Source organism: Takifugu rubripes, chromosome 1 (assembly GCF_901000725.2).
Source record: "Takifugu rubripes chromosome 1, fTakRub1.2, whole genome shotgun sequence".
Lineage (NCBI taxonomy): Eukaryota > Metazoa > Chordata > Actinopteri > Tetraodontiformes > Tetraodontidae > Takifugu > Takifugu rubripes.
In genome coordinates, this window is record NC_042285.1 from 7959651 (window position 1) to 7971484 (window position 11834).

Consider the following 11834-nt stretch of genomic DNA (forward strand, 5'->3'; position numbering starts at 1 on the left):
CAGGAAAGAAAATGAAAATGCTGGTCATGATTTTAAAAAAGCAAATTTATGCAGCAAATTTCAAAACTGTTGAAGATACGTTTGTTTAAAATTTACAGGTATGTAAACTGCACTCATTTGTCTCTTATACATATCTGTATATTTTTGCTGAGTATAATTTCACCTCCTGTTTCAGTAAGTGTACATGGGGATTGGACAGCTCTGAAGTCCTATTACCTTGATCAAATGACACCACCTATGAGTTTTGCAATGACATAAAGCCACATTAATTTTGTCATTTGCTCTCTAAAAATCATTTACTATAAAAAAAATAGATTTGCTGTTGATACGCAGGTCGACTGATGCTGGGATTTAGGCTGATCATACGGATGAATTCTCCTTTGATTCCTTTCCAGTTGAACTAGATTTCTCTTGTCCAGCTGATAAACAGATATGCAGATCCATGCAAAGACCCACATATGCATGCGCACACACAGACGTACACACACACACACACACACACACACACGTTGTTTTTCAATCAAATTTAAATTCATACCAAGAAGTTTAGCCTGGCTTCACAGTACCTGGAGTGATAGGAGTAATGCATATGGGAATCCACTTGAAAACAGAGGGGGGTTCGGCATATTCCAACTCATCTGGGTCCTACATTAGAGCCAAAAAGGAAACAAGACTTCCAGTTTTGTTAAACAGTATTTTCAGTATAATTTCATCTACCAATTTGGTAATTCAGAGAACTTATCTTAATTAAAAATGCTACATTGAAATGTTCATAAATTACCTGCAGTATTTGATGATATTCACCATGTTGCTCGCACCCAATGTCAAATACAAACTTTCCAGAACCACAAGGCTGAAATGAAGAGGCAAAAAACCACTGAAAATTCTTTTTATATGAGCCTGATACTTCTATGTTTAGTCATTATGATATCATACCCATCAGTACACTAATTCTTGATTGATAACAGCAATTTGTTTATTTTGCACGTCACAATGTCCCATTAGAACACAATATCATCAGTGTTCACATTAAAAATGAAACATCAATCATTATTGTATACTGTGTTGCATACACTATTTGCTGCATACACTATTTCTGTATTTGGTTGTTGCGTTTACAGCATGAACTGTGTTTGAGGTTTTTTTTTTCTAATTGCATTGTTTTGTGTATTGCATGGCTAGTAACCCATTTTTCTGTTTGAGCTTCACTTGGATGTTCATTTTGCCATTTTGCAATGTTACTGTTGGAACCCTCCCAATCATCCTAAAAGAGCTCAATCGGTTAAGAAGATGAGACAAGACTGTTGGAAAAGTAAAACCTAACTGAGACGGTAGAGAAATAAGTAGTTACATCACACTTACTTATTTACATAAGCAGGAAAAGAATACTAATTAAACATGAAAAATTTACATTGTTGTTGCTAAAGTTTCCCTTGTATCTGTGATTGGAATGAATGTATTCTCCAGCATGTTCCATTTTGCCATTCATCCAGCTGCCTTTGTACTTTGAGCCAGTGGCGTGATAGTGATAAACTCCCTGTCCATGCCTGATGATTAAACATCAAGAAGCATCTGTAAATAATTGTAACTTGACCGCAGCCTGCCTTGACTATATTGACTGGGGCTGTACCTCATATGATTCAACCACTCCCCTTCATACATGTCTCCATTGGGGTAGGCATAGACACCATGACCCTCTCTCACATCCTTAACCCAGGTTCCTGACACACAAACAAAAGCACCAAAATGAAATCAATTATTTATCAGTACCTTTAGACATTTATCTAAAATGTATTACCTTCAAATTTAGAGCCATCTGGATAGTACAACGTGCCTTGACCATGTTTCATGTTCTGCTGATAGTTTCCCACATATCTAGAGCCATTCTTGAAGTGATATGTTCCCTATTAGAAGAAAGCATTAAATAATAGATGAAGTGATAACCAGTTTAGTACAACCAATTTAAATCCTTTAAATAATGTTGCTCAAGATGTTTTTTTACCCTTTAGTCATACCTCCACTAAATCCATAAAATTAAGTAGTTCTATTGTATTTTCAACCCCAAATCTTTTTTACATGAAGGAAGAACTTTTTACCTATCACACACAGTGAGTTTTCCATTTTCACAATGTAGAAAGATTGAAGTTAGCATGTGAATAGCATTTGTATTTATTTCAACATATCTGATATTGTTTTCTTAAGTGTAACAGGTTTTACATTATTAGTAAAGACACTACACAGGTAATCTCCTGCATGCTCCATTTTGCCATTAATTTTAATATTTATCAAAAGATTATATTAATGTACAATCTCTAAGCACCAGAATGTGTACAGAAAGTTGTTTTGAATGCACTTTATTAAAATGAACAGCATTCTTGCAAACTGATATAATCTTAAATGGGGATCCTACCTCAAACATCTTAACCATTAAAAAATATGTCTTACAAAATCCATCTCTTTTTACACGAACTTGTGTCTGATGTGTCTGGTGTGTTTACGTCTGTGAATGTGTCAGGTGTCCGGTCATGGATGGGTGATGCTGCACCTGTGAAAGAAAGTTCTAGTGTTTTGATGATCTATCTAAATATCTGTGTGCATTTGCCTATATATGATTTTTGGTATAAAACTGATTTTAACTGGTGGGACAAAACTGACCCTACCATTGTACTCTGTTGTCTCTTTAAGTAAAATGGAGGTTCAACTAAAAAAAGGAATTACCGGTAAGTGTTTTTTTCTGCTGTTAAGTGGTAAAAGTGGTGATCAGGTCATTTTGACCCTAAGACAATGCAAGGGAATGCTTATTAGTTCTTGTCTATTTTCCTTTTGATACATAAATGATGGATACAGATTTTGGGGTAGAAAGCTACAGAAATCCTGATTATTTTCTTGTTTAATGAGCTGGATGAAATCACAGTTTGTTTGACGAGGGGTAGTCTCCTTTGGACATGTAAATATGTATAGTATATAATTCCTTGATATGAATTTGACTAAACAATACTTACCTCTCCATGTCTTTTGCCATTCTCATAATTCCCTTGATAAATATCTCCATCGCCCAGAACAGCTCTACCAACTCCATGCCTCTCATCAGCCTCATTTCTGTCACCTTCATATTCCTTAGTCAAATTAAAAAGTACAGCTCATCAGCCCCTAATAATGCCCACAATTTGCCCTGTTTGTTGTCAACATCTTACCATGGTGTCCTTTTATATTTCTTTCTGTAGGTGCCGACTGTGGTTGAAGTAATTGCTATCAGTGATATAGAGGGCAGCTGTAATACACTGTAACAGTTTTGATGTAGTACTTTGGGTCAAAGGTCCTTTGATCATTGTGAGATCACATTTCAACACTTCTTAGAGCCTTTGGGTTTTTAGAGATGTTTGATTGGTTAGGCATGGTGATGGCGATAGTGATGGTGCTGTGTGTGTGTGTGTGTGTGTGTGTGTGTGTGTGTGTGTGTGTGTGCGTGCGTGCGTGCGTGCGTGCGTGCGTGCGTGTGTGCGTGCGTGCGCGCATGTCACAGCCAGGACTTCATCAAGTTCCAAAGCAGACAAAGATAATCTGTGGAATTGGGGTGTACAGCAAGGTGACCTGGATATGGAATAAAATAATCAATAATCAATAATGGAATAAAAGAATAAATAATCACATAATTTTAGTTTTCAAAACTATGTTAACTAGTGACACAGTTCATTTCCTCTTCAACCCAGAGAAGATTGTCAAGATAATTTTTAATTTTGACCTGTTAAATTACATGACACATCAATTAAATGCTTCTAACTAACCTCTAACCCAATTTATATTACAGATTCATCCCCACACACTGGGTTTTTCCTGCACAGTACTTGCCGACTAAAACATTTGACTTGGTTTTGGGGTTGTGTGCCAACAATAATCACACACGCACGCAAAAATCAAGTCAAATTTGGCACTTTGTACTTCAAGGTTTATGTTACTTGCAGGCAATTGTAAACTGTTTATGTTTCCATCTGCAAAAATGAGCAAAATGTGGAATTGACAGTCCAGCTTTGTTTTGAATTAATCACCTCTATGTGTTAGTTTATATTGAGGGCTAATAGTATGTCTTTTTTTATATTGATCCTAATTACTGATAGTGTGTTGCATTACTTATGATATTCCTAAAATACTACGTTCCTTACAAATTAAATGTGAGTCAGTCATTTTAACTCGTGGAAGACAGATTTATCTAGCATTACAAAACACTACTGCATTTTATCTTGTGCAGAAAGTTATTTAGACTTTAAACTTATTTACCTGGTGGACAGTTGAAATTGGCATTTTTGTTGAATTGTCTGTGAAGCATTAGAGCTTCTCAGTACCCCTGCTTGGACTCTTCTCTGCTCATCAGAGCCACATCATAGGTGTCCAGGATGATGAAGGTGAACCCAGGGTATGGGCTGAAATGGTAGGTGTACATTGACTGCTGCCCCTTTTCTGACTCACTTGCCATGTGCAGTTGAGCTTTGACCTCAATAGCCAGTCCCTGCTGAAGTTCTGAAACTTATGGTTGCCCGAGACACGGTTCGTGTTAGTGGCACAAGAGCTTTCGACACAGTGTCCAGTGCTCAGTTTGGGGCCATGTGCTTGTTATAGCTGTCCATAGCCACGACAAATAGGGCCAATTTGTTCTCTGGAAATGAAATGCAGCATCGATATCTGCGTATTGAATGTAGTTAAGGGTGGGCAAAAATTCAATATTAAAAAAGGCCAATTTTATCAACATAAGCTACAATACAGACACAAAAGGTATCAAGATAAAATACTTTGTATTTTCAAAATACCATGCAAAAGAATGACTGGCAGTCTATGAGGGCAATGCACTACAACAAAGAAAATCACCCTTGTTCGCTTCTGTCAGCCTACTTAGGAAAGGCATTACCATGGCATCAGTCTGGACTCATCACATAAGCTGTTTTTGTACAGTATTTCCACCTTTGGCTTTAATCAGCATTTCAGTAACCATTTAACAGGGCAAACAATTCATTAACTGAAAATTTACAAAGTGTGGCAGCTTAACAATTTATGTGGGCCACAAACAATTTCTGTAATAAATTTTGTTTAAACCAACAGTCTAAACACTTCAACCAAGAGTTTGTGATTATGCCCTCTAAATACTTGGCTAACCAAATTGATCCCTTCATGGATCCCTTCACAACACGTCCCACCCCCTACAGGACACCCTGACAGCACTGGGCAGCTCCTTCAGAGAGCGGCTGCTCCACCCTTGCTGAGTGAAGGAGAGGTACAGTATCTCAGATCTTTCCTGCCGGCTGCTGTCAAACTGCACAACAAACATAATGCCTGATAGCACACACTAAATATTATATATTCTGACATGTAAGTATATTGTATACACCCTCTGTACAATGTACAGGTATGCAAGGGCTGATTATCCATTTATCTTGGATTATTGTATATATGCATCCTTTTTTTCTTGTATATTTTCTATTATCTCAAATTTTATTTTATTTTATTTTTTCTGTGTGCTTTTGCTGCTGTTGCGCTGTAAATTTTCCCGTGTGGGACAAATAAAGGAAATCTGAATCTGAATCAAAGCAATTAATCAAGACAGTTCTAACATGCAAACAGCATTTTACAAGTGGTTAACTACATTATCTATTTTGACATTAATGGTATGTGTCATTATGAGAGTTGGTAAATGGAGGACAAGAGGCCCATATTGCCTATATTATGGGAGGTTCTTGTAATGTATTTTCAGCTGATGCTTTTCAGCACAACTTTTTAAACATTTTGGCTCAGACAGCAGACAATTAAGAATAACAGCTATACCGGAGCAGATGATGGAATGGTCATACTAAACCTTGAAAAAAGGAGTTTGATGAGACAATATTGGTCCAGGAAGCAAGGCCTTCCCTGGGTCCTACAGAAGTGAAGCGTTACAATGTCATCTTCTCAACAGACCTCAACATCTTTAAAAATGAAACAGTCTTCCTGTTCCTGTGTTGAAGTAGACAACATTAACATTAAAACAAACTTGTCGAGAATGCAAACAATTCATGGTTGAGAGCAATAACATAGGAAATAATCTGTTAAATAACTTGACAAATCTGTTTGTCTTGTTTTGCGTTTTCTGTTTTATTTTGAAAGTAACTTCTCCAATTGTAGATAACTTGACTTCTGAACCCAGGGTGTTTCCCACCTGTATGATTGTCTGAACTTCCCTGATTGTTTCCACCTCTTCCCTGCACATAGTCTGTGTAAAATCAAATCAAATCAATCTTTATTTATATAGCGTCTGTTACAGTCAAAATTGTTTCTAGGCGCTTTACAGAATTCCAGGGCCTGAAACCCAACAAGCAACAGTGGCAATAAGAAACTCCCCTTTAACAGGAAGAAACCTTGAGCAGGACCGGACTCATGTAGTGGGACCCTCCTGCTGATGGCCGTCTGGGTAGAGAGAGAGGAGAAGGGGGAGGACAAGTAGAGGAGAGAATAGGCAGAGATCAGAGAGATACATTACAAGCTCCTGGTATAAGAGTAGAGTGGGTCAGCAGGGTCGGAGGTCGGCAGGACATAGACACATAGTCTGTGTCTCCCTTGTCCTGCGCCAGTTAGTCTCGTCATGTCAAGTCAAATACTTCATCTTAGTGTTCCAGCATGTTAGCGATTGTAAAATCAAGTTAAGTATTTTCAAGAATCCTCTGGATTGCAAATTATGCTTGAAATAATTTGTGCTTGTTCTAGCATTTGAGTCCTTCTGAGATCTATAGCTTCTTTGAAACTAGCAAAATTAAACCCCTCATTCCAGTAGGCCAACATCCTCCACAGTGAGAGCTCAACAAGCCCAATTAGCATACCGTCAAATACTGAGGCAATTTCTATACAGTTAACTCCTTAAATATCAAGGTATTTTTATTTGCTTTAATAAAATACAAATTTTGAAATAGTATTTTGTATTTGAAATACATATTTTAGGTATTTGAAATACTGCCCATCCATGAATGTTGGCTATAGCAGCATAAGTGGTGGCTGACAGGCAACAATAGCTGTGCTAAATGTATTTATATCAGTGGCAGGAGCTGACTTTAAAGAAAACAAGTAGACACTGTCCAAGCCTGGCCAGGGAGTAATCAAAGTAAGTGCTTTATGTCGTCTCCATGAGTTGTCATAAATGGATGTTATTGTGAACCAGATTACCTTTGAATTTATAATGGGAATGCATATGATTGGTGTTTTAAGAGGGGAAACACCCCTTTTGACGTCATTTTGTAATAGTTACACCCTTCCCTAACAGCTCTTTTGGGTTGGAAATTTGTGGCCTTTCAAACATTGCCATTTAGTGTGGGCTATCAAACAGCACCATTACTTCCCATTTTACATAGTTGCCATTTAAAGTACAAACATCTTGACCGACCATGATACTCGTATTTTTGTACAAATGTTTATTATTTTTGCTATATCTCGTATTTTGTTTGATGTTAACTGCTAATATGCACTCTAATTTCCTAAGGCATTATTACAATTAATCAATTTTAAAACATAAACCTAAGAAAATCAGAGAGGCTATATTGTAAGGAGGTAATACTGGAAAATCAGGTAGTTTTGAAGGAGGTGTCTTATTTGCTCAACAGAGGAGTCATTTGAACTAGTCCTAGACATAGGCGTTAGTAACTCAATCTGGAAAGGCGCCTTCCCCTACTACCACAACACCTTCAGAGCATTGCTGAGGTACCCTTGAGCAAGCTATTGAACCCACATTTGCTCACATAGGGCCCTGTTCTGAACTGGTGAGCCATCCAGGGGTGTACCCAGCCTTTGTCCATATGTTCACATTCCCCGTGACCCCGAAAGCAATAAAGCGGAATAAAGGGTTCAAGAAGACAAGATGAGACTTCGTGTTATTTGACAGGTGTTAATAAAAGAAATCCTGCTCACGATTAAGAATGAATATTTCAAATTGTTAATGATATTTAAGAGACAGTTTACCAATTACATTACCCATTACCGTACTTATTCACAGCTGCATGTTCTTGTTTACTAGGAAAGTCACTTCCTAGGTGTTTCAGTAAGGGGATTGGGGCTTAGACAGGCCACATTACCTTAATTAAATAAACCTGCCTGTGAGTTTTATTATGACACAAAGGCACATAAATTCAGTTATTTTTTAATTGACATATTGATTCAAACAAAATGTTTATTTGCTGTCACTACAAAGGTTGGCTAATGTTGATTGTGGAATGATCATACAGGTGAACTATCCTTTCTTTCCTGTTTAACTACATTTCTATGGTTGAGTTGAGAAATATATATGCAAATACAGGTGCACATACAGACAGAAACACACACACAGACAGACACACACAGAGCATGTGAGACATTTGATTGTGTCAGACAATTGCAAGTTTAAAATGAAAGTGTGTCAGTATTTTAAATCAAACTCTTTGCAGCCTTTACGCTTGATTACAAGTAAGTAAATATAAACTGATACTTAAACTGAAGACTTTTTGGGTGTGTCACAATACCTGGAGTAACAAAAATAATGCATATGGGAGTCCACTTGATTGAAGTGGCTGGTATGGTATATTCCAACTCATCTGTGTCCTGGATGGGCCGAAAAAGATACCAAACTTGAGTTTTATGGAACATAGTATTTTTTGTATAATTTAATCTAAAAATTTGGTATTTGAGTGGAAATTTTCATTCAAAGTGATTTGATTCCACTTGCTTGAATATGCACCATTATCAAAATAAAATAAAATGTCAGAGAATGTTTTAGAACCACAGACCACTGCACTGAAACTTTTATATAATGTATTTCACATTGGTAATGTATTGTTGTACAAAAAAGGACAAAAGCGCACGTAAGACACCAATGCAGCACCAACGCAGTGGCACTTCTATGGAGGCAGGAGGCAGCACCTCCTATGCTCCTCCTGTGGTCAAGTTAAGAAAACTCTCTGCTCTGGCTCTGGCTTTGCATAGTTCTACTCACCAGTGGGAGTGAGTCAAGAAAGTGTTAAAGTGTTCTTTCAGTGTGCCCTTATAAATGACCAGATTAAAGACTATGTGTAGTTGTGTCAAATAAATACCCAGACTGAAATGCTAATAAATTACCTGATGTATTTGTTGGTATTCACCATTTTGCATGCAACCAATGTCAAACACAAACTTTCCAGTCCCACATGGCTAAAATGCAGAAATGAAAAGCAGATCAACCACTGAAAAAAATAATCTTTCATTGTGTAGTTGCTACAAATAATCATCTCAAAACATTAGATCAAAAACCTAATCTTAAAATCGAACAATAGTTTATTGCAAGCATAATTATATAACCCCTTATGCTTAGTCAGTATGACATAATACGTATCAGTACACTAACTTGTAGTTGAAAAACTTTAGACAATTTTTTCAGTAGTAAAAATAAAACATCAATTATTGTATACTGTGTTACATGAGGAATTCGGTAACTGGATCTGAGTGAGTGTTTACATCAAGTACTGTTTAGTTATACAGTATTCTTAATGTATTGTTCTGTGCTTCTTTTTTCTGTTGATGCTTTGGATTTGGATTTTTTTGGCTGCTGGAAACGTAAAATCCAACTGAGGCTGAACATAGGACATAAATAAATTGATATCAGTCATTTGTCAACAGAATGGAGCTGCATTAGCAGGAAATGAAAGTAAATATTCATCTTTCACAAAAATTCTTTAAAAACTTACATTGTTGTTGCTAAAATTTCCCTTGTATTTGTAGTTGGAATGAATGTACTCTCCAGCATGTTCCATTTTGCCATTCATCCAGCTGCCTTTGTACTTTGAGCCAGTGGCATGATAGTGATAAACTCCCTGCCCATGCCTGATAATTAAATATCAAGATGCAGTTTTTCAAATTTCCAGAACAAATAATTGTCACTTAACTGCAGACTGTCTTCTGTCTATGTTAAGACTGGGGCTGTACCTCATATGATTCAACCACTCCCCTTCATATATGTCTCCATTGGGATAGGTGTAGACACCGTGACCCTCTCTCACATCCTTAACCCAGGATCCTGACATGCAATCAAAAGCAATAAAATGAAAGCAATTTCAGATTTCAGCTATCAGGACCGTTAGAAATTTAACTAAAATCTACTGTGTAATAGTACCTTCGTATTTAGAGCCATCTGGATAGTAGAAAGTGCCTTGTCCATGTTTCATGTTCTGCTGATACTTTCCCACATATCTGGAGCCATTCTTGAAATGATATGTTCCCTGTTAGAAGAAAGAATTAAATGAAATATTTAAAGTTATGATTTGACTGTTCAGAAGGAAGAAAATAATTTCGTAAATTTCCTAAACCATCTTTTTCTGTCTGCAGCCAATATTGTTCCTACCAAACCACATAAGATTCCAAATGTTGCCACTGTGGTTGTTTTAAATAGAAAATGCAGTTTGAAATTGCTTTTTACTTCCTTTATGATACATGAATGATGAATACAGGTTAGAGGTAATAGAAAACTGTAAAAATCCTGGCACGTCTCCTGTTTACTGAGCTGAGTGAACATCTAGAGTTTGCTTGAGGGGGGCTAGCTTTCTTGTGTATCACATATACCTTAATACGACTTTGACTAAATAAAACATAATCCTTACCTTTCCATGTCTCTTGCCATTCTCATAATGACCCTGATAAATATGGCCATTGGCCAGAACAGCTTTTCCTACTCCGTGCCTCTCACCGGCTTCATTTCTGTCTCCTTCATATTCCTTAAACAGTAAAACAAATATAAAAGTGCGCATATTAAAATAGTTACATAGTAGTTTTTATAAATGTGTCATGATTTGCTGATTTTATTTCCTGCACTACAGATCAAAAATCCCACATTTATTCTTTACTGGTGTAAAGAAACTAGACTTTTACTATATTGAGTGATTTTGTATTGACCTAATTATAATTCAAATTATTAAAAGTTTACACATTCGGGTACTTACTTTTGCACAAGACAGGCACATTTTTCTAACAACAATAATAATAAAAATAATGAGGTAAAGCAGTAGGAGCAGTAGGACATTTGATTTCTATAAACACACTTTATTTACAATTTCACATAGTTGTTCACAAACACAAATACACTAAAATACCTGAAATAAATAAATAAAGCGGCAATACAGTCATTCATGAAGAAAATGTACAATTGGTCACCAACAACAGTGCAAAGAAGATTCTTGTGACACTAAATGTCTGAGAATTTGTTTGTCATTTGAAATAAACCAAACTCCATTACAAGTCTGCACCAGACATTGCAGCGCCACACTGAGGCACCATTCTGAACTGCTTTGTCCTCTTTTTTTTCTCGAAGTGTAAATTGCTAAATTGTACCCTGCTGCCAGAATAAACTTTTTAAATAAAATATTTCAGTAAAATGATTAAAAAATTTGTTATAAACACTGAGTCTCTCACACTCGCCATACACATGAAACACTGTCTGATGGAGGCAGCAGAATGGGCACTAGCTCGACACAGCAGGATTTATAACAAAATAAAAGCATTTGAGCCGATGGCTTAGTGTAGAATCCTCCACTGTAGATTGGCAGGTTGGCAGTTGGCAGTGTCGCCGACGACACGGTCGAAGCCGGACGACCAGGACAAGCCCTACCCCACATCAGCCGGCCAAGACGCTGAAGGTCCTTACATTATGTTGGCTAACTTACCCCAAGTTTGTTGTGTTCCTCATCGGATTCCGTATCTGACATTACTACGTATAAGTGCCCTTGTATTTTACACTTTAAGTGTAGAATAGCCCAAAAGATCAACCAACCAATATGTTCTTCCAACCCAGTACGCTATGTCTTGGTAACGGCTTCCATAACAACGGT

General features: G+C 36.9%; 2 protein-coding genes across 8 annotated transcripts; both read right to left on the minus strand.

Annotated features, from left to right (window-relative positions):
* Nucleotides 1-33: 33 nt before the first annotated feature.
* On the minus strand, nt 34-3360 carry LOC101064816 (radial spoke head 1 homolog). Its single transcript, XM_029843242.1, has 8 exons — nt 3195-3360; nt 3003-3116; nt 1799-1904; nt 1631-1721; nt 1412-1547; nt 782-853; nt 567-645; nt 34-419 (listed from the first exon to the last, which is right to left on the minus strand). The coding sequence occupies exons 1-8, from the start codon at nt 3195-3197 to the stop codon at nt 361-363; spliced, it is 660 nt and encodes a 219-aa protein (XP_029699102.1). The 5' UTR covers nt 3198-3360; the 3' UTR covers nt 34-360.
* A 3014-nt stretch (nt 3361-6374) lies between these two features.
* Nucleotides 6375-11833, minus strand: LOC101065031 (radial spoke head 1 homolog). Of its 7 annotated transcripts, none has more exons than XM_029851508.1 (8): nt 11670-11833; nt 10611-10724; nt 10127-10232; nt 9940-10030; nt 9702-9837; nt 9097-9168; nt 8505-8583; nt 6375-6429 (listed from the first exon to the last, which is right to left on the minus strand). In XM_029851508.1, exons 1-8 carry the CDS (start codon nt 11709-11711, stop codon nt 6398-6400), a joined length of 672 nt encoding a protein of 223 aa, XP_029707368.1. In that variant the 5' UTR covers nt 11712-11833; the 3' UTR covers nt 6375-6397. The 7 variants fall into 7 exon arrangements, with proteins under 7 accessions (XP_029707368.1, XP_029707389.1, XP_029707370.1 ...); XM_029851510.1 differs by lacking the exon at nt 6375-6429 and adding an exon at nt 8137-8266; XM_029851529.1 differs by lacking the exon at nt 9097-9168.
* Nucleotide 11834: the final 1 nt, after the last annotated feature.

What these genes read in the sequence shown, in the direction of transcription:
- LOC101064816 (XM_029843242.1), bottom strand. An exon ending in ATGGCAAAAGACATGGAGAG is followed by an intron (nt 1,905 to 3,002) that starts GTAAGTATTGTT and finishes TTCTTCTAATAG; the next exon opens with GGAACATATCACTTCAAGAA. An exon ending in AGATGGCTCTAAATTTGAAG is followed by an intron (nt 1,722 to 1,798) that starts GTAATACATTTT and finishes TTTGTGTGTCAG; the next exon opens with GAACCTGGGTTAAGGATGTG.
- LOC101065031 (XM_029851502.1), bottom strand. Translation starts at nt 11,711, where the DNA reads ATGTCAGATACGGAATCCGATGAGGAACACAACAAACTTGGG. An exon ending in AGATGGCTCTAAATACGAAG is followed by an intron (nt 10,031 to 10,126) that starts GTACTATTACAC and finishes ATTGCATGTCAG; the next exon opens with GATCCTGGGTTAAGGATGTG. An exon ending in GAGTGGTTGAATCATATGAG is followed by an intron (nt 9,838 to 9,939) that starts GTACAGCCCCAG and finishes TTTAATTATCAG; the next exon opens with GCATGGGCAGGGAGTTTATC.